General features: G+C 39.7%; 1 protein-coding gene across 1 annotated transcript in view; it reads left to right on the top strand.

Annotated features, from left to right (window-relative positions):
- The window catches only part of LOC128019553 (secretin receptor), a 34668-nt gene extending 8440 nt beyond the window's left edge, over positions 1 to 26228 (top strand). The window contains exons 3-13 of the mRNA XM_052605611.1: positions 1616 to 1711; positions 3890 to 3999; positions 4256 to 4365; positions 11806 to 11938; positions 12055 to 12208; positions 22487 to 22547; positions 22777 to 22846; positions 23064 to 23155; positions 23404 to 23542; positions 24475 to 24516; positions 24728 to 26228. Of these exons, the coding sequence (XP_052461571.1) occupies positions 1616 to 1711; positions 3890 to 3999; positions 4256 to 4365; positions 11806 to 11938; positions 12055 to 12208; positions 22487 to 22547; positions 22777 to 22846; positions 23064 to 23155; positions 23404 to 23542; positions 24475 to 24516; positions 24728 to 24880 (1160 nt within the window). The 3' untranslated portion in view covers positions 24881 to 26228. The remainder of the gene's footprint in view (positions 1 to 1615; positions 1712 to 3889; positions 4000 to 4255; positions 4366 to 11805; positions 11939 to 12054; positions 12209 to 22486; positions 22548 to 22776; positions 22847 to 23063; positions 23156 to 23403; positions 23543 to 24474; positions 24517 to 24727) is intronic.
- The last annotated feature ends 50 nt before the right edge of the window (positions 26229 to 26278 follow it).

Below are 26278 nucleotides of genomic sequence, written 5' to 3'. Positions count from 1 at the left end.
ACTATTGATTATGTCTCCCTAAGGGTGGAAATGGTTATATCTGTAGTCCCAGCTTGGCTGGGAACTCATTTTACTTGTGATTGTGTGGCCACTGGCTTGTCGTTGCCATCCTTTTGCTAAAATAAAATTTTTAGACATCTCTGCACTGCTGGCATTGGTTGTCTGTTTGATTTGCCTATTTCTTCCCAAAGGTGGAAATAGTTATATCTGCAGTCCTCAGCTGTGCTTGGGACTCAGTTTGGCTCATGTTTTACTTAAGTGCTCCGAGACTGACCTCGCAGAGCAGTTTGTTCTGTATCTGCTCGTAGCACGGTGTGAGTGTATGTGTTTCCCATACACAACGTGAGAGAACTTTCGGAAGGGAGCACTTCAGTTACTGACATAACCTAGGATCCCTGAGATAAGGGAACGAGCATTTTCACTCGCCATGCTACAAGCTGCATGCGAATCAATGACTGTCACTTCAGTTGAATGATTCTGATTAAATGATGCTCTGAGCCAACTTATATAGAGGTCGGCCACGCCCATTCTGTCAGGCTAGAGTGCCATTGGTTTGTGAAGCTACACAAATGTGGACAATCAGGCTTCAATACCAGTGTAAACCGGAGTTTCCCCATACACAATGCTCATTCCCTTATCTTAGGGAACTGAGGTTATGGCAGTAACCGGAGCATTTATGAATCTTAATTCAAGGACATAATGATCATTCAGTAATCTTATCAAATCTGAAAAGCGGTGTAAGGACACGTTTATGGACACCTACATTAACATTAACAGACATATGGTCACCTTTAACAGCTTCTACTATTCTCCTACTTATAGTAGCTTTTTTATTCAAGCATCACTATGAAATATTTGTAGTATTTACACCAAATTACAAAGAAACTTGCTTGTAACACATTGAACTGAACATGAAATGTTGTTGTAGAAAGAATTAATCAGTATTTTCTTGTAAAACATATTCCATTAATCTTTGTTTTATTTACAACTTCTACTAGATTTGTTTTATTATATTCATTATAAAGATTTAAAAATTTATTAATTTACATGACTTTTCCAGGTTTATAAATTTTAAACACTTTTAAATGTAGGCTACCTCATACATACATGTTTGCATCTGTAAATAAATAATGTTATTTTTAGCTGTTTCAGCTCATTTTAATGCTGTTTTATGTTTTATTTTAAATAATTGTAAGACATATTGATGCCCCTTTAGAAGTTTGCTGAATCCCCTTATATAGTGGGCTCTGGTCCCCTGGTTGAAAACCACTGCACTAGATGTTAAATCATGGCTCACAGTCACCATTCCAGTTCATCACAAAGGTTTTCAGTGGGGTTCAGGTCTGGGTTTTGTGCAGGCCAGTCACATTAATGACTACCAGAGTCAGTAACCCATTCCTTAATGGGCCTTGTTTTGTGCATGGAGGCAAATCACTATGCACACATAAATGTAGAAAAAACACTACTCAACCATTGTGCTCACAACAATTTTCAGGATTTTTACATTTTAGTACTTTAGTAGAGCAATAATTAGATAAAGATATAATAGGATTATATGCTTGTAGTTATCACACTGTTCAGATTCACTCTTAATTCTGTTGTTCCCCGCCTTCAGGTTGCAGTGCTTTATGGGATGATCTGAACTGTTGGCCTCATGCTGAAGTGGGAGAGACTGTGTCTCGGCCGTGCCCCAATTTCCTTCGGGTCAAAGGTCAGGTGCTGTGTTTTCACGTACAAGCTTTTATTAATTCAATATTGTTAAACCCATCAAGCCTGAAAAAAAAAATAAATAAATAATAATAAGTCAGGAAAATCTTTCAAATAATTAATTGTTTATTGAAACAATGAATTAGTTTATTGAACCTTTAGACAATATTCAAAAATAAATAAAAAATTGCAATCAATGAGATCTCTAATAGTATAACTGGCTACTTACATAAAAAGCATATAAATATCAGCTGTCACGCTTTATCTCCCAATACTATGTCTTAACTAGATACGGAAGTTCTAAGCGGCCATGCATTATAATATTTTTTCTTCTTGTTTTCTCGTTATAACGACTTAATTTTCTCGTTATCTCGACATAACGAAGTTCGTTTTCTCGTTTTAACGACTTCATTTTCTCGTTTTCTCGACATAACGAAGTTCGTTTTCTCGTTATAACGACTTCATTTTCTCTAAGAAGTTACAAAACTGCGCCAGCAGGTGGCACTATAGACCTGAATATAACTGATGGGGCGTTGTACACTATCCACTTTACTGTATGCGGACCTTCCTCGTGATCGCTATAATTTGTGCAGTCTTCATTACTGACATCTAATTAATTCATAAATGTTAAATGCTTGAATCAATATGAATATTTTGTGTATTAAGTTCCTGCTAGATGCATGAGTTTCACCAACGCTTTCTGTGTCATAAAATAACTGCTTATCAAAACCAAGGTTGACATCACTGTATTCTGTTTATCTACAGTAGGAAGGGATTTAACGATGTAGGCTGATGTGCTTCTTTTCCTTATTACTAATCTTTATTGTTAACCATATTGATGAGAAATGTGATGTATATGTAAAATCCATAGGCTTATTTAATTCAGTTTTGTTCTATAATGTTGTAATCTTTTTTTTCCACACACACACACACACACACACACACACACACACACACACACACACTACACGTACACATGGAGGCTCTTTTCAAACAGAAGCTTGTAACACACATGATATCTGCTACATCATATAATGACTACTACAAATTACAAATTATATATAATTTTATTTCAAATAAAGGGAAAATGAAAAGTGAGTTTAATCCAAGCAGCTCTAATTTCGCGGTGTTGCCATTTAAACATGTTAATTACAAAAACAAAACGTTCGTTGTACTGTCTCTGGAAAAATCAACAGTGATTGATCAGCCTTTATTTATATACAGTATTGTAGACATTATTACCTATAGGTGAAGCTAAATTTGCTGAAATATAGGCTACAGTAAGAGCGCCTGCATGGTTGTCCATCAGATGCCTGTCAAAGTTGAGTTTGTTACTATAGCAACAGTAAAACTGTCATGTCCTTATAACGAGAAAACAAACTTTCGTTATGTCGAGATAATGAGAAAAATAAGTCGTTATAACTAGAAAATGAACTTCGTTATGTCGAGATAATGAGAAAAATAAGTCGTTATAACGAGAAAACGACTTTCGTTATGTCGAGATAACGAGAAAATTAAGTCGTTATAACGAGAAAACAAAAAGGAAAAAAAATTATAATGCATGGCCGCTTAGAACTTCCGTAACTAGAAGATATTTCTATGCTGATTTTTTTTTTTTTAACTCTATAGTGTTTGTGGGGGTAAAATATATACTAATGCAATGCAATACAACGATGATTGAGAGGTAAACAAATAAAAATTTCTCAAAAGGCTGATTGATCATATTTGATACATTTAAACATGATTTTTCTCAAAAATATGTATTACAAAATAAAGTAAACCTTAGTTGCTTCAGTCCAGTAAGTGTTCAACTTGAAGTATTATTAACATTATAAATGTCATTCTTAAGTTTACTTATTCTTAAGATTTCACAGCAAATGAACCCCATCCTTTACAATTATACTTAAAGTCCTTTTACTTGTTGAAATGTCTGAACTATAGCAGTCGGATGACAGAAGGCATGTAGTAGATTGTGAGCAGCTTTCTCAGCAAAGTTTTGATCATGTTAGAAATTCATGTATCAAATATGATTAAACAGACTTTATTTATAGTGAAAATTAACAACACAATGAATGGATTATGGGAGCTGTATATGATTACGGACTTAACAGATAATGGATAAACTGTTGGACAGGCCTGTAATTTCGTTGTCTGTTGTTTGTCTCATGTTTGTTGTCCACAGGAGCTGTGATGAAAAACTGCACTGAGAATGGCTGGTCTGAAATCTTTCCCTCATACGAACTCGCCTGTGCCCATGGGCTCAATAACAGCTTTCAAATTCCCAATGACTTGGTACTATTGAAAAACATGTTATGCTTTATTTCTATATTCATATGCTTTCAGAGAAACTAACAAACATGACATTTCACTTAAGAACAGATTACAAGTTAAAGAGAAAAAAACAGTAAATGCATGTACAAGGGACAGCGTAACAATAGCTTCTCATCTTCATTTCACTGAACCAGTAACACAGACACTCACTGAAACACAGGAAGTTATTTAAAATGTAAATGTCACATAATATGAATTGATCTGTCTCTTCTCTTAGGTGCTGGTCTCACATGAGTATTTCTTTTATGTGAAGATCCTGTATTCTGTGGGATACGCCGTCTCTCTTTTCTCACTCAGCATTGCCCTCACAGTGTTGTGTGTGTTCAGGTAACAGACTGTGTGTTCACATATGTTTGATTATTCACATTATGAACATATCAATTGTAATGATAACACTGAGCAGCAAACAAAATGCAGTTGCTAAGATGTTCTTTCAGTTGTTAGGGAATTGCTGAGGTAGCTGCTAGGGTGGTTGCTTAAGCATTGTTCAGACTGTCAATCCAAATCCAATTTTTGTGCATATCGGAATCTGATCATATTTAGTCTGAAAAAAAAAAATTCCTATGAAATCCACTTTACTGGGCACAAAAAAAAGAGGTTTCAATAGCTATGTTTACATCCACGTTTTTACGTGTATTTTGGGCTATTGCATAAAAACGCTGAATTTAAATGCCAAGAAGCACATGAATTAAAAAAAAATATGCAACTGAAAACATGCACATGTTTTCAAACACTTTTACAGAATAAATTCCATGATGCACATCAAAAAAGCCACGTGACTTTGTGAGATGGGACACATAACTGGACTAACCATCTCGTTGCACAGCTTCTGAAATATTGTTTTGGTCATTCTGAAATGCCTGAGCCAAAGTCTGTCGTCAAAAAGTATTTTGGTAGGCTATAATGCGTTATGTGCCAATATTTGATGCGTTATTCCAATTTTCCAATAAGTTAAAATTGCAACTTTGGATGCAAACATAGCTTAAGGGGGGGGGGGGGGGGGGGGGTGAAATGCTATTTCATGCATACTAAGTTTTTTACACCGTTAAAGAGTTGGATTCCCATGCTAAACATGGACAAAGTTTAAAAAATTAAGTTGTACGTTTGAAGGAGTATTTTTGTTCCAAAAAAAGTTTTTTTCGAGTATGGCTCTGTGTGACGTTAGATGGAGCGGAATGTCCTTATATGGGTCCTAAGGACACTTCTGCCTGAAGAGCACACGCTCCCGTATAGCAGAGCACTGAGAGGCTGAGCACAGACATTCACTGATCAGAGCGAGAGCGTCACGAAAAGACACAAAAGAAGTGTGTTTTTGGTTGCCAGGGCAAGACAACCCTGCACAGATTACCAAAAAAAATAGCATTAAGGGACCAGTGGATGGAGTTTATTTTCACAGAGCATCAACGGAGTTGTGCAAGTGTTTGTGTTTGTTCCCCTGCATTTCGAAGATGCTTGTTTTACAAACAAGGCCCAGTTTGATGCTGGATTTGCACATCGTTTATTTCTTAAGGATAATGCAGTCCCAACAAAAAAGGGTCACGATCGTGTGTTGGAACCGCAGGCGGTGATTAAACTGCTTCAAATATCTCTCTGTTGTTAACTTAGCTATCGGCGCGTGAGCACATCAAGTAAACAACATGCGATGTTGTCATCAAACTGCACTTTCCACATGTACAGCTTAAAAAAAAAAAAAAAGACGACATGTGTCACACACCACTGAAGCACAGGAGACAAGATGAGAATTCACAGAATTTTAATGAAGAGAGAATACTTGATTGGGGAAACACCGCAGAGATGAACGGATGTGAAAGCCCAGTATCCGAGAGACTTATAAACTTCCACTACGCAAGTCCTGGTGTACTTCAGGGCAGAGGAGAATGGTAGGCAACTGACCAACGGCAGAAGATGACGTCGATGACGATGAGGACGAAGAGGATCTGAGAACTGGAGATCAAGAGTCGGGTAAGTCTTTCACATACGCAATAGACGAGACCAGACGATTAGGAGTCTGTGAGTGCGGGTTTATATGCACGTCTTGATTGGGCAGCGGCAGGTGCAATGACTTAATACTCAGGTGAGCAGGAACGGGAAGGTTGAGCTGTAGGGTCTGACGCTGGTTGGTTGGCTGGATCCGTGACAGTACCCCCTCCTCCACGGGCAGCTCCTGAAGCCCGATGATGGTGGCGACGAGGACGGCCTCTTCCTCTGGGTGCTGGGCGATCGGGGTGATTGGTGTGGAACTCTTGGAGTAAGGCAGGGTCTAGAACATCCTCATGTGGAATCCAGGACCTTTCTTCAGGACCGAAGCCCTCCCAGTCAATGAGATATTCCAGTTGGCCTCCTCGTCGCCGTGAATCCAGGATGGTCCGTACAGTGTAGATGGGGTCTTCCTCCGGTTCGATTGGAGGAGGAGGTACCTCAGCCACATCAGACCCTGTGGGAGAAGGGAGAAGAGAAGGTCGGTGAGGTTTTAGTAGAGATACATGGAAGGTAGGGGTAATTCTGCAATTTGGAGGTAATTTTAGACGATAAGTGACAGGATTGATCTGCCTTAAAATAGTGAATGGCCCCATGTATCTGGGACTCAGCTTGCGGCAGGGCAGTCGGAGGCGTATATCCCTAGTAGAGAGCCAGACCATCTGTCCAGGGAGGTATGTAGGTGTTACTGCTCTGTGAATGTCTGCCTGGATCTTGTGCCTCCTAACTGCCCCTTGCAGATGGACATGTGCTGAGTCCCAGACCCTCTCGCTCTCCTGAAACCAATAGTTGACTGCTGGGACCTCAGAGGGCTCTCCTGACCAGGGGAACAGAGGTGGCTGGAAGCCAAGCACGCATTGGAAAGGTGTTAGGCCTGTGGTGGACTGGCAGAGAGAGTTTTGAGCGTACTCGGCCCAGGGAAGATACCGGCTCCAAGTATGTTGGTGGCCATGGCAGTACGACCTTAGGAAGCGTCCGATCTCCTGAATCTTCCTTTCAGTCTGCCCATTCAATGGCGGATGGTAACCAGATGTTAGGTTAACTGATACACCTAAGAGACGGAAGAAGGCCTTCCAAACTCTGGAAATAAATTGAGGTCCTCGGTCCGAGATTATGTCTTCGGGTAGCCCATAGTTCCGGAATACCTGATTGAATAGGGCTTCAGCAGTCTCCATTGCTGATGGCAGACCCCTTAGTGGAATAAGGCGACAGGCCTTTGAGAAACGATCTACCACCACCAGAACACAAGTGTAGGAGTTAGAGTTGGGCAGATCCGAAATGAAATCCACTCCTAGGTGTGACCAGGGTCGGCGAGGAATAGGCAGTGGAAGTAACTTCCCCTCGGGAAGATGGTGTGGTACGCTGGAGATGGCACAGGTAGAACATCCTTGAACAAAGCGTTTGATTTCTCTGGTCATGCCAGGCCACCAATATCTGTTGCGGATGAGCGAGAGGGTTCGTTGGCTCCCTGGGTGTCCTGACCCTAAGGAAGAGTGTACTGAGTTTCATGAGGGACAGTCTTAGAGCTGATGGGACATAGGTCAGACCCTCGGGGACTCCCGGTGGAGCAGGTTCAGTAAGAGTTGCTTGGGCGATCTGATCATCTAGAGCCCAATGGATGGGACTGACGATGATGGCTGGAGGGAGAATGGATTCTGGTAGACTGGTGGGTTGGTCTGGGGCATGAATGCGGGAAAGGGCGTCGGCCCTTTGATTCTTTGTTCCTGGACGATACGTCACTGTGAATTTAAACCGGGTGAAGAATAATGCCCATCTGGCTTGACGAGGGTTTAGGCGTTTAGCTTCCCGGAGGTACTCTAGGTTGCGATGGTCAGTGATGACTTCAAACGGATGATTGGCTCCCTCCAGCCAGTGACGCCATTCTTCCAATGCTAGTTTGATGGCTAGCAGTTCTCGATTGCCAATATCATAATTCTGCTCCGCCGGGGATAACACCCACCCGTTGTGATAACACCGTTCCCACACCTGTCGTAGAGGCATCAACTTCAACAATGAAGGGTAATTCCGCGTTAGGGTGGATCAAAGTGGGAGCTGTAGTGAAGGCTAATTTTAGCTGGGAGAATGCCTGAGATGCTGCTGGAGACCATGATAGATGCTTGGGTGTCTTCCGTAGGAGGGAAGTGAGGGGAGCTGCTAAGGTACTAAAGTTACAGATGAAGCGGCGATAAAAATTTGCAAAACCCAAGAATCGTTGGAGTTCTTTGGTCGAAGTGGGAATGGGCCACTGCCGGACAGCTTCCACCTTCTTCAGATCCATTTGTATTCCCCTGGCATCAATGATGTAGCCCAAGAACTGAATAGAGGAGCGGTGAAACTCACATTTTTCGATTTTGAGGTACAGGTGATTATCCCTAAGTCTTTGGAGGACCTGTGCCACATGGAGACGATGATCGGCCTCGTTCTGCGAGTATATGAGGATGTCATCTATGTAAATGATCACAAACCGATGTAGGTAGTCCCGGAATACCTCATTCATGAAGGCCTGGAATACGGAGGGTGAATTGGCTAGTCCGTATGGCATGACCCTGTACTCATAGTGCCCTGAAGGTGTGATGAAGGCAGTCTTCCATTCATCCCCCCTCCGTATCCGGATGAGGTTGTACGCACTGCGCAGGTCTAGCTTGGTGAAAATGGACGCCCCTCTCAACATCTCGAGTGCCGCTGGTACCAGGGGAAGGGGATATTTGTACTGTACGGTCTGCTTGTTAAGGGCCAGGTAGTCAATGCATGGTCTTAGGCCTCTGTCTTTCTTGGCTACAAAGAAGAAACTGGAAGCGGCAGGGGATGTAGAAGGGCGGATGTAACCCTGACGAAGAGCCTCTTCTACATACTCTTCCATGGCCTTCTGTTCTGGGATGGATAGGGGATACACTCTTCCCTTAGGTAGGGTTGCACCTGGCAGCAGTTCAATAGCACAGTCCCATGGTCTGTGCGGGGGCAAACGGGTGGCGAGTTGCTTACTAAAAACATCCCGGAATGGGCTATACTCTTCTGGGACTGCTATATCATGCTGACCTAGGGGACTCTCGATGGTTGTGGCCTGGAGGAGTAACTGGGTTGATCTAGTAGGGGAAGAGGGTCTAGTAGGGAGTTTTAGACAACTTTCAAAGCAGGAGGCGCTCCAAGAGAGGATGTCGCCAGTAGTCCAGGAAAGGTGAGGGTTATGCTGCCTAAGCCAAGGGCGTCCCAGGATGATATCTGCTGTTGATCCATCCAGCACCAGCAAGGAGATCCTTTCATAATGGGTTACCCCAATGCGTAGGGTAAGGGATGGTGTACAGTGAGAAATAATACCTTTTCCGAGAGGTTTCCCCAGAATGGAGTGTACATTCATCATCTGGCAAGGGATTTGTGGGATGTGGAACTGGCTGACGAGGTGTCTGGAAATGAAGTTTCCCGCGGAGCCCGAGTCAATGAGGGCCTTCGCTGAAATGGAATTGGGGCCAGAGATCACCAATACAGGAAAGTAGACTAATGATACAACTTCAGCCCTAGAGGTCAGGCTACTCACCGCTGGACGAGGTGGACGAACGGGGCATTCAGACCTGAGATGACCCTCTGCTTCACAGTAAAGACACAGGTGTTGTTGCAGCCGTCTTTGACGTTCAGCAGGTGAGAGATGGAAGGAGTCAACTTGCATCGGTTCGATGGCTGATGCTGAAGGATATTGCACTGGGGAAGATAGGGCTACTATCTTACTATCGAAGTAGGAGGCGCGGGCAATCCCAGATCACATGCTGCAAGCCTCTGGGCTACCCGGATAGAACGTTGGATCAGATTCTCCAAACCAAAGCTATCATCATAGATGGCGAGATGTAATCGGAGAGATGGGGATAGCCCCTGTCTATAAGCTGTGATGAGAGCAGCCTCATTCCATCCGCTCGCAGCTGCTAAGGTGCGGAACTTCACTGCATACTCCGCCACCGAGGATCTTCCCTGCTTTAGGTGATATAATTGGTCATGTACAGAAAGGGAGTTTGCAGATTGATCAAATACCTCCTTAAAATGTGTTACGAAGGTTTCCAGGGTATGAGTTGCAGGCCCAGCTTGTTCCCAGATGGTTTTAGCCCACAGGAGAGCACGGCCAGAGAGCAGTGAGATAATAAATGCGATCTTGGCTCTATCTGTGGGGAAGCGCTGAGGTTGCATCTCAAACAATAAGGTGCACTGCAGTAAAAAGCCGCTGCAATTCTCCGCCGCGCCACTGAACGGCGCTGGTAGGGCCATAGGACCGGCCGGCAGTTCAGGTGAGGAAGCGGCGCCTGGAGGAAAGAGTGACTGCCGGAGCTGATTCACGAGTTCGGCAAATGGATCGATTTGTGACGTGGTCGGAGAACTGGGGTCCATATCTTCGTGAAATAAAGGTCTGGTCTTCAGACATGAAGTGGAACTTAGTCATTTTCCAAAACCTCTAAGCAAATATATACAGTTTCAGTACATACCACATAGAGACGTCGTTGCAGATGCTGCTCTTGTTAAATTTCAGCCTCTGGATCTGATTCTGGATCATAAATATACGCTGAATCTGACTGTTACCTGGTTTGTCTGGGATGATGGTTTTTTCCTCACGGTAATGTCACAGGTTCCAAATGCTCTCAACGCAAAAGCCTACTGGCACTCGTGATTCTTTAGCTCCGCCCACACGTCACGCCTCCAGCCGGTCGTGTTTTTCCGGGAAAGATCGGTACAGACTATCTTTCTCTTATGAATATAATAAAACTAAAGACTTTTTGGAGTTATGAAGGATGCAGTACTACTCTATAGGTACTCAAGATCAACAGGATATTGAGTGAAAACGAGAAAACGAATTTCACCCCCCCCCCTTAATATATTCAGATCTTTAGATATGGCATAAATTCCACTTTTAACATACTTTAAGCATACCTGCAGAATTCAGAAATTGTTAGAAAATAAGTAAGAATTGCGAGATAGAAATTCAGAATTGTGAGAAAAATGTCAATTCTGAGTTTATATCCTGGAATTCTGTATTGTGAGATAAAAAAAAAATGGCATTACCTTTTTTATTCTTTCGTGGAAATGTTATCTCGTTATTTTACCTGTTTTTTATTCTAATAAACAATAAAATTGTGTTCATAGATCAAACAGTGTGAGTTGAGTTATGCATTTTGGGTTAGCGAAATACCTATGTACAATACTAAGGATACTCGCTTTAGCAAACACAGCTAATGAAGAACAAAAACAAAAAATAGCAATATTACACTTACACAAACTTTCATATCCCAAAAAATAGGAAATTACAGTTCATTTTAGACACACATAAACCATTCCAATTAATTTTTAAAAGCAACACACAATCAATCCTCGAGCACAGAGGAACTGTCCTCCAGTGCTTGTTCGGTTTGTGATAACAATTGTAAATCACACAAAAAGAAGTTAAAATTACAATAGCTATCATTCTGAGCAAAAAACATGGAAAATGGAAAGTATCCTGACATCGTAGCAAATTTGCCTAAAAAGCCTAAACCGTGGCTCTGCTAAACTCTGTGACATCAGCCAAAGAATTCTGCCATTCGTGTTCCAAGTTCTACGCTGCAGTTACTTGTACAGGCTGGCTTTGGGATGATGAAGATGTTTAACATTTAGACGTTTACATTCGGATACGTTTAGAAAATGTCTAGTTAGAAAAATCCCACATGCCACACTGAATTAAACACATTTTTATTTACACACTTTGTATGTTTTATTTGTTTAAAATGCCTCATCCTCTCTCTAAATCTCTTTCCATCCCAACTCCCGTCCCTCCTTCAGGAAGCTGCACTGCACTCGTAATTTTATCCACATGCAGCTTTTTTTGTCATTCATCCTGAGAGCCATCTTCATCTTCATCAGAGATGCTGCGCTGCATTACTCACAGGAGTATTACCATTGCAACTCTCATCCGGTACAAACGCATAAACAACCACACGACACATGCACATAAACACATGATATTCTGCATCATAAAGAAAAGTGCAGATAAGCTCTCTTAGCTGATGTGTTTCCGGGGTTTCCCCTCAGCCTGGCTGCAAAGTGGCACTGTTCCTGTCTAATTACTGCATCCTGGCAAACTACAGCTGGCTGCTGGTCGAAGGACATTATCTTCACAGCCTCATTAACCTCTCACTGCGTTCACAGAAGAAACGTCTGCACTGGTACATCCTGCTTGGCTGGGGTAGGTTCCTTTCTCTTGGAAGTATTGTGACACTTTGTGGTTTCCAAATGTTAGTGGATAATGTTGATAATTCATGTCATTCTCTGCACCTGCACTCTTTAAAAGAAAGGTTAATTTAAAGATATAGTGAACCTTTCCATTGCACAAAAGGTTCTTTTAATCAATAAAATGTTCTTTACATTAAGAATAACATGGTTCTTTGAAGAACTGTTCACTGAAAGGTTCTTTGGGGAACTAAAAAGGTTCTTCTATGGCATCAATGCAAAACCCAATTATTTTTAAGTGTGTGGTTCCTCTGCTATAGGACACCTGTGTGAATTTAAGGAGAACTGATTTCATACATCCAATAAAAATCATCACAAAACCAGCAGACTAAAGGACACGGAGTTCATTCTGAGAAAATCTCTAGTAACATTTAGCACAAACAAAACTTGCCGTGATATTTTGTTATTTAATTCCGTGAAATGGGGTCATTTTTAATGTGGCTTAAGTGTTCAAGCAGTTTCTGAGGTGAATATAAATAATTTTGTTTGTTTGTTAAGCAATGAATGAAGAAGATTTTATGGTTGAACATTCAAGTGTTTACTTTAGGATCTCCACTGTATGTCCCCATACCGAAATTTAATATTGCCCTATATCAAAGAGTGATATTGCCTTAGCTATATGTTAACGATCTGTACATCCTCTGGGTAGATAAACATAAGTTTATAACCTATATACAATCCACATAAAATACTTCACAATAGTCCCGACGGCACAAAGCAAAGGCATTAATAACCTTCTCTAAGTCTTTCCTTGACAGAATAGGCTTTAGTCGAGCAATAGACCTAATATGGAAAAAACAACTCTTTACTTATAATAATGCATTGATCTGCTTGTCAAATTTCAGCTCTTGGACAAACACCACACCTAAGTTCCTTATTTGGTCATGGCAATAATCAGACCATGAACCCAAATATGTGGACATATCTAAACATCCTTTGGCAGTGCCAAAAATATAATCTCAGTTTTACTCTGGTTCAACAGAAGCATATTTTGAGTCATTCAGCTCTTAACCTCCTCTAGACATGCAAATAGCAAATTAGAACCATTGTTCTCTCCCACTCTCATACTGTAGGTAAATAGATCAGTGTATCATCTGGATACAAATGGTAAGACATGCTGTATTTTTTGGGGCAACATGCAAGGAAAATAAAATAGGGCCAATAACAGAACCCTGGGGGACCCAACAAATAACAGGCGCTGCCATTGAAACAAAGTTACCATACCTTACAGAGAATTATCTATTTGACAGATAAGACTAGAACCACTCTAAAACCATGGCACTAATTCCAGATAAATGGGATAACCGCTTTATAAGAATCAAGTGGTCTATTGAGTCAAAAGCTGCACTTAAGTCAAATAAAATCAGAGCTGCTGCGTTGCCTGCATCTCTGATTATACGAAGGTCATTAACCACTCTTAAAATTGCAGACTGAGTGCTGTGACCTGCCCTTAAACCGCTCTGAAATTTGTCTAAGATCTCATACCTACTTAAAAATTACATTCACTGGGAATAAACCACCTTCTCTAAAACCTTTGGTAGATGGGCCAATAATTCTTCAGTTCTAGAGGGTCTAAATTAGGCTTTTCAATAAGTGGCTGAATAACTGCCTGCTTAAGGCCTGTTGGAATAACTACATTATGAAGACTAATGTATTCCTCGGCCACCAACATCAACCATCTCCTTAAGAAAGTGTAAAGGAACCACATCGCAACAACCAGGTGTAGGCTTCAAACCCATAACAATGTACATAACTTGCGCCAGAGACGCCTGCTCAAAGAGCTCAAAACTCCTTACACATGCTGGTGACATCACAGACTCAACTGAAGATGTAGATAGACAAGTTCTAATCTTTTCCATTTTTACACAAAAAATGTCTGAAACATTTCAAATGCCTCCAATGAGGTGGTCAAGATAGAACAATCAGTCAGATTGAGAAGTCTATTAATTGTTGAATAAAGGGCTGCAGGGGCATTATATTTCTGTGCAATGAAACTCGAGAAATAATTTTTCCTTGCAGTTCTCACAGTAGCCTGATAAATTGAAGTGAAACCTGTAGCTTATCCTATCTCTATTTCCGTTCAGCCTTTCTGCATTCCTGCCTCAGAGAACAAGTATATTTATTAAGCCATGAATTTGGATTAAGTTAAGGTTTCCTAAATTTATATTGGGCCACTACATCTAAGATCTCGGAGCAAAAAGAAATGAACTATATCAACAGCTCATTTGGGCCCACAGAGGGAGAAGGAGATTCAATCGATCACCAATGGATCCACCAGCTCCTCCAGGCTCCCTCGTCCCTCCGGCTCCAACTTGGTCGGGCGTCGACCTGTCATCACCTCTGGACTCCTCTACTCTGGCTGCGCCTCATCGCTCAGTTCCACTGGCTCCATTGAGCTCCTTCCTCCTGCCAGCTCCACCTTCACTCCAGCTCTGCCCCGGATCTCTGGATCTCCACCTTGGTTGCCAAAGACCTCGGCTCCACCCTGGCCCCCCAGATCCTCGGCAACCCCCTGGCTCATTGGCTCTCTGCCTTGGGCTCCTCCTCCATGGCTCCTTCCTCTGTCGGCTCCACCGTGTGTCGACATCATGGCTGTAGACTAGGTCCAGCTGGACTCCTCTTGTTCCAAGCCCCTCCTGTCTCTTCCTTGGTCTCCACCAGTCATCCTCCTCCCGTACTGTATATCCGTCCTCCTCTGGAACCTACTCCTTAGTACCCACCCGTGCCCCCCCTTCTGTTGTTTCTATGGTGCGAGGACGCAACTTCTGGGAGGGGGCGTTATTTCAGAGTTATGGACTATCTGTGTGTTTTTGCTCCCTGTGACCCAGTTTCTTTCTCTTGTTGATTGTTAATTTGATTCCAGGTGTGTCTACTCATTACTCCCTTAATTGTATGTGTATTTAAAGTCTTGTCCATTTAGTTAGTTTTGTCAGTTCTGGACGTACTTTCATATGTTGCCGTGTCTCCAACATTGCCCTTGTGAATTGATAATTAAAGACTGTGGTTTGATCTCCATGTCTCCTCGTTCTGTGCTCTGAGGGAATTGTGACAGGTTGACTAAGTCTTGAACTAGGCATACTCATTTAATTCAGAACATTTAAGATGAACAACGACATTAAAAATAAGCAACTAGTTAAGATACCCTATAAAGTGTTACCAAATTTTTGTTCATATTCTTCTAAACTTCTAAACTTCAAATTTCTTTTGTTTGATTTCATCTCAGAGTTCAAAAACAGTTTCACTTGTCAGAACTCCTGTAAACTTGGGCTTCCGGGATGACGAGGAAGCGAGCAAAAGCGTAATATCTTAACTCCCTGTCGATCTTACGCTCCCTGACGGAAAAATACATAAAAACCTGAAAATTATAGTCTAATATAGTATGTCAGGGGGTAAACAAAGAAGAACAAGGGCGAATCAGCAAACAACTACTCAACCGGCAGATCTTTTGTCCTCAGAAACCAACGCAGCTAACGAGCTAGCTAAAGATAACAAAAGCATGGAAGCTATTCAAGCTACTATCATTGCAGAGCTAAAAAAAAGTTCAAGATGACGCTAAAAATGAGCTGATTGACAAGATTGGGGCATTAAATACCGAAGTGAGTGGTTTCCGAGAAGAAATGGGGAAACGTATGGACGACATTGCTAAAGAATTAAAAGGAGTGACTCAAAGAGTGGAGGAGACAGAGCAGAGAGTGGCCGACATTGAGGAGATCAATGCCGATGTTTACGATGCCCTGGAACACGCTCTATACATGCAAAAGGAGCTCCAAACACGAGTAACGGAGCTGGAAGCACGTTCACGCAGGAACAATAATCGCATACATGGTATAACCGAAGAAGCCGAAGGCACCAATATTCAACTTTTCATGGAGAACTTTTTAAAATCAGAACTTTCTCTCGCTAATACGACACTTAACATGCAGCGCTGCCACCGCTCACTAGGCTTCAAAACCACCATCGAGTGCTAATCCCAGATCCATAGTCATGTGCTTTCTGGAGTACACAACGAAGGAGAAAGTGTTGCGCGGCATGGGAGAAAAAGACTATTCAATTCCATGGAAAACGTGTGTATTTTGACCTCGACTACCCCAGTTACATTCTTTCCAAGCGCAAATCTTACAACCCAATCAGAAAAATGCTGAAAGAGAAAGGCTGTCGTTTCCAAACTATGTACCCGGCCAGACTTTGCGTGTTCATCTACAAAAGTCTAGAGGAAGCTACGGACGACTTGAAGAAGAGAGGGCTAATACAAGATGATGTGGTGGAGGACACCGCACCCGCCGCACCCACTCACAGGTCGGGGAAAACCCCTTGGGAATCGGCGCGTGGAACCAATCGGAACAGAGAGGAGCGCACAAAACATATTCAGGAAACTCCAGGCCCTCCTCTCCCCCCCAAACATGAAGGTGGACTTACACTTCACTTTTGGAAGTCACCCCTTTTTTTTCTTTTTTGTTCAGGTGTGTTTTACGTTCTTCCTTGCAGACCTTTGTTTCTTCAACAGAGCATCTAGAGATATATACAGTATTGTTCAAAATAATAGCAGTACAATGTGACTAACCAGAATAATCAAGGTTTTTAGTATATTTTTTATTGCTACGTGGCAAACAAGTTAACAGTAGGTTCAGTAGATTGTCAGAAAACAAACAAGACCCAGCATTCATGATATGCACGCTCTTAAGGCTGTGCAATTGGGAAATTAGTTGAAAGGGGTGTGTTAAAAAAAATAGCAGTGTCTACCTTTGACTGTACAAACTCAAAACTATTTTGTACAAACATTTTTTTTTAGCAATCCTGTGAATCACTAAACTAATATTTATTTGTATGACCACAGTTTTTTAAAACTGCTTGACATCTGTGTGGCATGGAGTCAACCAACTTGTGGCACCTCTCAGCTGTTATTCCACTCCATGATTCTTTAACAACATTCCACAATTCATTCACATTTCTTGGTTTTGCTTCAGAAACAGCATTTTTGATATCACCCCACAAGTTCTCAATTGGATTAAGGTCTGGAGATTGGGCTGGCCACTCCATAACATTAATTTTGTTGGTTTGGAACCAAGACTTTGCCCGTTTACTTGTGTGTTTTGGGTCATTGTCTTGTTGAAACAACCATTTCAAGGGCATGTCCTCTTCAGCATAGGGCAACATGACCTCTTCAAGTATTTTAACATATGCAAACTGATCCATGATCCCTGGTATGCGATAAATAGGCCCAACACCATAGTAGGAGAAACATGCCCATATCATGATGCTTGCACCTCCATGCTTCACTGTCTTCACTGTGTACTGTGGCTTGAATTCAGAGTTTGGGGGTCGTCTCACAAACTGCCTGTGGCCCTTGGACCCAAAAAGAACAATTTTACTCTCATCAGTCCACAAAATGTTCCTCCATTTCTCTTTAGGCCAGTTGATGTGTTCTTTGGCAAATTGTAACCTCTTCTGCACATGCCTTTTTTTTAACAGAGGGACTTTGCGGGGGATTCTTGAAAATAGATTAGCTTCACACAGACGTCTTCTAACTGTCACAGTACTTACAGGTAACTCCAGACTGTCTTTGATCATCCTGGAGGTGATCATTGGCTGAGCCTTTGCCATTCTGGTTATTCTTCTATCCATTTTGATGGTTGTCTTCCGTTTTCTTCCACGTCTCTCTGGTTTTGCTCTCCATTTTAAGGCATTGGAGATCATTTTAGCTGAACAGCCTATCATTTTTTGCACCTCTTTATAGGTTTTCCCCTCTCTAATCAACTTTTTAATCAAAGTACGCTGTTCTTCTGAACAATGTCTTGAACGACCCATTTTCCTCAGCTTTCAAATGCATGTTCAACAAGTGTTGGCTTCATCCTTAAATAGGGGCCACCTGATTCACACCTGTTTCTTCACAAAATTGATGACCTCAGTGATTGAATGCCACACTGCAATTTTTTTGAACACACCCCTTTCAACTAATTCAACTAATTGCCCAATTGCACAGCCTTAAGAGCGTGCATATCATGAATGCTGGGTCTCATTTGTTTTCTGAGAATCTACTGAACCTACTGGTAACTTGTTTGCCACGTAACAATAAAAAAATATACGAAAAACCTTGATTATTCTGGTTAGTCACATTGTACTGCTATTATTTTGAACAATACTGTATGTACATTATTCTATACCCCCATAAAGATGACGGTCAAACAGCATTATAAGGTAATTACCCTTAATGTAAATGGTTTACATAACCCAATTAAAAGAAGCAAGGCTATTGCTAAAATGAAACGTGGGAAATATGACATAATATTCTGGCAAGAAATGCATTTTTCAGACGCAGAGCACTAAAAGATACGCAAAATGGGATTTAAAAACTTGTTTTACTCTTCATACTCAAAAGGTAACTCTAGAGGAGTTGCTATTCTTCTACCAAGCAGGCTAAATTTCCATCTCAGGTTAGCGACAAGGAGGGACGTTATGTATTGGTTAAAGGATATATAGATCATAAATAAGTGACTCTCTTAAACGTGTATAGACCACCAGGTAAAGACAATAGTCTAATTAAGAGAATTTTTGACCTTATTGCAACAGAAATATCGGGAGTGTTTATTTGTAGAGGTGACTGGAATATTTGTCTTAACACCTCCATAGATTCTTCGAGCAAAATTAAAAAACCTCAAGCAGAGGCAATCCTTGTTAAGAAAATGCTTAAGGAAGTTGGGATGATGGATGTATGGAGAAGTCTGTATCCAACAAACAAGAGTTATCCTTTTTTTTCTCATTCTCACCGTGTGCATTCACGCTTAGATTATTTTTTTATGCTAAACGCTGACAGACATAGAATTGTAGAATGTGAAATAGGAGTGAAGGACGTATCTGATCATGCGGATATATGTTTAACATTACATTTAGATAATGACCGTAAAGAAACATTATGGAGACTGAACACCAGTTTTTTTAAAAGATGGTGAATTTCATAATTTTGTTGAAAAAGAAATTAGAGACTATACAGACTATAACAATGACACTTGCACTTCTCCAAGTATATTATGGGATGCCTTAAAGGCCGTTCTTAGGGGAAAATTGATTATGTGGTCTTCTATGAAAAAAAAGAAAGAGAAAGGCGTTTCAATGATTTGACCGCAGAACTAAAGTCCCTTAACAAGAACATATGCAAAATAATAATAATGACCTATTAGAAAATATAGCAGAAATAAAGCAAACTTTAAACAGGGCCTATGAGGATCAAATAGAAAAGAAAACCAAATTTATGAAACAAAATTACTATGAAAATGATCCCAAAGTTAAGAAACTTCTTGCTTGGAGATTGCGTAAACAGCAGGCTGATAGATTTATACACAAGGTGAAAAACCCTCAGGATGACAACTTACACTATAATTTGAAAGACATACAAAATTCTTTTGCAGCTTTCTATACGCAACTATATACCCAACCACACCCATTGGATCAAGAAGCTACAAACCGTTTTCTGTCCTCGCTTGACCTACCATCAATAGGAACAGAACAGAACGAAAGGTTAAATCAATTAATAACAGAGGAGGAAATTACTATAACAATTTCTAAATTGAAAGTAAACAAAATGGCAGGTGAGGATGGTTACCCCGCAGAGTGGTACAGACATTTCCGACTTTTAATTATTCCCCAACTTAAAAATTGTTTTAACCACATCTTAACAGGAGGAGAAATACCACCATCCTTGAAACGGGCGGTGATTTCAGTTATACACAAACCAGGCAAAGACAAAATTGAATGTGGTTCGTATAGGCCAATATCGGTTTTAAACATTGATTACCGTATATTTGCAACAATATTAGCCAAGAGGCTTGAATCAATTGTCCCTGAACTAACAGACACAGATCAATCTGGATTTGTACGGAACCGACAAACTCATGATAATGTAAGGCGGGCCCTCCATCTTTTTGATAAAATGTAAAATAAAGAATCAATAGCCGTTAGTCTTGATGCTGAAAAAGCATTTGATTCTGTTGGTTGGGAATATTTATACCTATTTTTAAACAGATTTGGATTTAATAGTAATATTATTGGATGTATAAGATCTTTGTATGACTCGCCATCTGCCAGAATTAAAATAAATGGGGACCTTTCCGACACTGTGAATTTAGAAAGAGGCTGTCGACAGGGCTGTCCCCTTAGTGCGACGTTTTTTGCTCTCTTTATTGAACCTCTTGCTCAAGCAATCAGAGAATGTAAAAACATCTCAGGTATTATCATAGGAGACTCGGAACATAAAGCATGCTTGTATGCTGATGATATCCTCTTAACATTGTCTAACCCTAAAGTGAGTTTACCCAACCTCTTGTCCTTACTTAAAGAATTTGGTACCTATTCAGGATACAAATTAAATTTGCAAAAAACTCAGATTATCTCATTTAACTATCACCCATCCATAGATATAAAACAATTGTCAAAATTCAACTGGAAAAATAACAAAATAATATATTTAGGAATTCAAATTCCAAAAGATCTTTGGAAAATTATGCTATATTGACCTCAAATATTAAAGCTGATATACAGCGGTGGTCTCTGTTGCCAATGAATATGTATAATAGGATTGATAGTATCAAAATGAATGTGTTACCAAGGATTATCTATTTGTTCCTGGCACTGCCAATTCAGATACCACCCAAACAATTTTATGAGTGGAATAGAATGATGTCACATTTTATCTGGGCAAAACAAAAGCCAAGAATAAAGTTCCAAACATTACAGTTGCAAAAGGAGAAAGGCGGATTGGCTGTGCCATGTTTGGAAGATTACTACAAAGCAGCACAGCTGCGACTACTGATAGGCTGGAGTGACCCAACATGCGAGGCTAAATGGAAGGAAATAGATCAGTCATATTTTGACACCCCTCTACAGTACATGCTCGGTGATAAACCTCTTCTCAATAAACATTTAAATTCACAATTGCTACCTTCCTCGATAACAGTACCAATAGAAATTTGGTTTAGAATACTAAAAAACAGCAACACTGAGAGGAGTGCCAGATGTTTCAGATGGCCAGCCTATGATTCTGAGTTTTTACCTTCAAAGACAGATTGTGGTTTTGTGCATTGGTCTCAAAAAGGCATCACGGGATATTGGGCTCTTTCAGATAATAAGGTTCTTAAAAGCTACTCACAACTTTCAGAGACATATAATTTACAAAAACATGATTTGTTCCGATATCTTCAGCTGAGGCACTATTATAACAAAAATATAAATTTTATGGAAGAAGTAGATCTGGTTAAACTTCTGGTAGAATCTTGCAAAGGTAATGCCCCTAAGAAACAAATATCAAAGGTATATACATGTTTACAAGCTACAAGAAACCTCTCAACCACATATATTAGACAAACATGGGAAAAAGAAGCAGATATATTAATTTCTGAAGATGAATGGTTGAACATATGTAAGACTGCCATGAATACCTCATCTTCTGGTACTTGGAGGGAGTTTATATGGAAAAACATTGTACGTTTCTTTATTTCACCATATGTTAAGAGTAAACATTGTAAAGATCCAGACAAAGCAGTGTGTTGGAGAAACTGCGGTGACATCAAAGCAAACCATTTTCATGTTTTTTGGAGCTGTACCAAAATTACACCCTTCTGGTCAATGGTGGTAAAAGAAATAAAAAGCATAACCAGACTGGACTTGCTTTGCGATTTCACAATAGTCTATTTAGGTAATCTACCTCAAGAGTTAACAAAATCAGAGAAGTATCTTCTGTCAATACTATTAGCTGGTGCAAAGAAAGCCATAACACGCAAATGGCTGTGTGAAGATGTTGCCTCCAAAACAGACTGGTTCCACATCATCACAGACATTCGCGAAATGGAAAGACTCACATTCTCAATAAGGTTGGCCTCGGACAAATGTAAACATTATAGGAAAAAATGGGACAATTATATGAAACGAAACTCTGCCTTTAGGTATTGGCAAGTATTACTCTATTTTATTATGCTGTAATATCAAGTGTAATAGTCTAATGGTATTGTGTGTGTGCAAACTAGATGCTCTGTGTTTTTGTTTTGTGGTCTGCTGTTATGTTATTTTTGTAAAATAACATTTGTGAAAAAAAAAAAAAAAAAGAACTCCTGTAAACTTGAACAGTAAAAAAAAAAAAAAAATACAGAGAAATATTGCATTTTTCCTGCATTTGCATGGATACAAATGAAAATAAAGGGTATGCAAATTCCTGATATACAATTAAAACTTAATTATGTTCCCACAGGGATCCCAATGATCATTATTATTAGCTGGAGTTTGGCCAAATACCGGCACCAGGATGAAGGGTATGTTCACAAACATTCAAAAATAGTGGGTAAAAGTATTATACTATTTTAAGCTCTTTCTGATCTCTTGGGGGACTTTCTTTGTTTATACCAACCTCATTTGGACAACGACAAAAGATTATTTATTATATTTGTTTTATGTAAGAGAGGCTATTTTAAACCAGCATGGCTGTGCATGAGAACACAGTATGTTTTGTGTGTGTGTGTGTGTGTGTGTGTGTGCTGTCAGATGCTGGGAGACGAGAGATCATGGCTGGATATGGTGGATACTGCGAGTTCCAGTAATCATTTTTATCACAGTAAGTAAACTTTCCAGTTCAGTTAGATTTTGGCCAGCTTCTGGCCTATTTTCTCAGATTTAAACACTGTTTTTACTTCCAAATGTCTCTGTTTACAATGTTTTTAAAGAGTTATTCATAATACTGTCATGCCATGTTTATAATATTTTTGAAATATCCAACAGCTTATGGAACAATGAATAGTTATTTTAATTATCTCAAGGCAACTGTCTTTCAGGTAAACATGCTGTTTTTTCTGAGTATAATTCGGACATTAGTGGCTAAACTGAAAGCTCCTGACATGCATGGAAATGAAATCAATCATCACAGGTGAGAGAAAATAAAACGTTCGAGTGATAACAAACTGAATTGCAAAAAAATGACAGTGACAAAAATAAAATGCCTTTTATGGAAAGTAATTTTTTTCTTCTATTTTTATATATATATATATATATATATATATATTTTTGTACAGCAAGGGTCACAGAAATTACACAGTTTTTTTCAATTACGATTGAAAAATAAGCGAGTGTGTAAAACCGATGCAGAACTCTTACTCATCCATGTTTGTTTTGTAGGAAGCTGGCGAAATCTACATTTCTCTTAGTGTCGCTCTTTGGACTGCAGTATGTGCTCTTTGCCTTTTTTCCTGATAGAGTGAGCGTGCTAACCTTCAAAATCTGGAATGTCATTGAGCTAGCATTAGCATCCACACAGGTGATGATGTACAACACAACATCTCTCCTTCAAACACAATCATACACAAACAGTCACAGCAATTTATTAGTATAGCGCTATACACACTGTTTGTTTCAAAGTAGTTTTACAGAAATTCATGATGTTTATTATATCTTCATAGCTTATGGCTCATTTGGCAGATTCAAGCTTATGGATAAGAGATCATTTACATTTTGTGATTATGCAAGCAATCAAGCAGTTGAGATATGCTATACAGTATATTGCTTTGGGTGTTTTTGTTCACACATACATTTATGCATACTGTATATACATTGTTACAAGAAAATCTGCCACTTGATATTTGCTGCATAGTATACTGTATATCGCTTTACATTAGTGTAGTATATGTATGCTGATAAAGCTGGAAATACTTACATATCCAACTTTAAAAGGAGCGGGGTGAAATGGTAACACTTTACAATAAAATGATAAAAATAGGCATTTGAGATTTGCTATATAATATATATTGCTTTACATGAGTGTACTGTTTGTGGTTGAATTTGGATTTAATATATGTACTAGTTTATATATAGAGCTATGCGATAATATAGTTTACATATTTGCAGCACTATAAACAATCATGCAGCCGAGAATGTGAGGGTACTGTATGTATGCGGATAAAGTTAGATTAATTATATATATATATAGTTTATATATAGAGCTCTGCGATACTACAGTTTACATTTTTGCAACGATATAAACAATTATGGAGTAGATGTTCGTCATATAGTAAATATAGCTTGAGTGTACTGTATGTACACAGGTAAAGTAGGTTATACCTTATAGACTTTAGATGTGCTTCAAGAACAGGAAAATTTTAAAAATGTTCTGTAATTAATACTCTCTCTGGCTTTATAAAATTAACCCCTGTTGCCTTTTGGTTCTGTTTCATGTTGTGTTTGCTATTACAGGGCTTTATTGTGGCACTGCTGTACTGTTTTTTGAATGGAGAGGTGAGTGAATTAAAAAGAATTGAAATTGGAATCGAATTACCTTAGGTTATGCTTTCCAGAGGCGGACTGAGTTTAATTCATCACACATTTCCTGCGCATTTTAGACACACTTGTCATTATCGGAACCCATTCTAGGCATACGACGCAGGACGGTCCTGTTTAACGTTTCCCTGGTAAATCTTAACAACTATTGACCTTTAACTTTTGACAGGTACAATATGAAGTCCAAAGACGATGGAGACGGTGGCGCCTGAAGCAGCATTTCCATGGTGATCCCAGGGTGCATCACAGCTCCCTGAGTAACAGTGGCCTGCCGCTGACACAGGTCTCACTGCTGACACGTCCCAGCACACAGACCACCTGACCACAAGCACCCAACACCACCGGAGATCACTCGTGCCACAATCCAACAGCTAAAATCATAACACATGCATCCCCATTTACCCAATCCCTCCGGCCAACTAAAACAACAGTCTCCAACAGAAAAGCTTCATGGCCATAACAAACTCTCACATACAACTACATTCTACATTCTTGTGATGTACCTGCATCAGTTGCATTGCATCACTGCCATTCATAAATCTCTCACATCGCCTCATGGGATAGTAATGAGTCCATTGCATGCACACTTCAGATTCACGCAGGAAGTAGAAGGTCATCCTGGTACTTTTTTGCCTTCTCTATTGTGACTATTGTGAATTAGGACATACTACTTTAGTCACATACTGTTTTTCACCTACTATGTAGCAGGGAAGTATGTGGTTTCAGATGCAGCTTTTATTACCTGAATGGACATACTTATAGCGTTGTAAAAATGCAAGTGTTTACAAGAGCTCTATTTTGATTTTCAGTACTTTGTATTTTAAAATAAACTTCTAAGTGTCTGTTCAGTAGTCTCTATAACAGATTACACAGTTTAGTAATTGTGCTGCTTCTGATTAATTGATAAAAGTTAAAAATGTTATACAAAATAAACATACTTCTCTTTGTGCCAATAAAATGTGCACCACTTTGTTTTACTACCAAATTATATGTAATAGGCTATCTATTTATTATGAATATTTAACTTAACTCTAACTTAATTTCTATGACTTCTTGCAAGATTTCAGCAAAAAGTTCTCACAATTTATTTCCAAACAAGATGCATGATGAGATTCACTTAGCCTCAATCAATGTTCTGGAGTGGTGTGGATTTTTTTAATGGATAGTCTTGCAAACATACTTCCTGTTGTGTGTACGCACTCTCAAGTGGCCAAGACCGCAAGTGGGGTATTTGGAAAAGCCCTTTGTTTCGAAGTGGACCAAGAACCCTGAAAATGTGGATCTTGGTCGAATGGCAGTGTTCACACTTATTCAAGTGTACACTAACAGAGCAATCGCACCAGATTTATTTTTAATCAAACCAAATCAGCCAAGTGTGAACCCACCCTTAAAGGAAACTGAGCATGTAAATTGTTTTGTTTTAGCAATGGTAAATTCATCCCCTTGTTCATCTATGTGTAAATATTGAGATGATGCCTTGGACACCTATTATCCATGTATTGTGCTGTGAAATATATAGTGAGTTGTGGGAAAACATTGTAAAGAAAATAAAAATATTGTTATTAAATTAACTGATCCCCATGTATAGTTAAGTATTAAAAACACTGTAAAATGGTCTGTTCAATGATGACAAAGAGAGAATTCTCTCTTTAATAAACTTTTAAGACTAATTTCATGAATTTCAAGATTCATGGTTTGTCAGAGTAAGTTGTCAACTGCT

The sequence above is a fragment of the Carassius gibelio genome, chromosome A9 (genome assembly GCF_023724105.1).
Source record: "Carassius gibelio isolate Cgi1373 ecotype wild population from Czech Republic chromosome A9, carGib1.2-hapl.c, whole genome shotgun sequence".
NCBI classification, from domain to species: Eukaryota; Metazoa; Chordata; class Actinopteri; order Cypriniformes; family Cyprinidae; genus Carassius; species Carassius gibelio.
The sequence above is the reverse complement of the archived record's forward strand: the minus strand, read 5'-3'. Positions and strand labels throughout refer to the sequence as shown.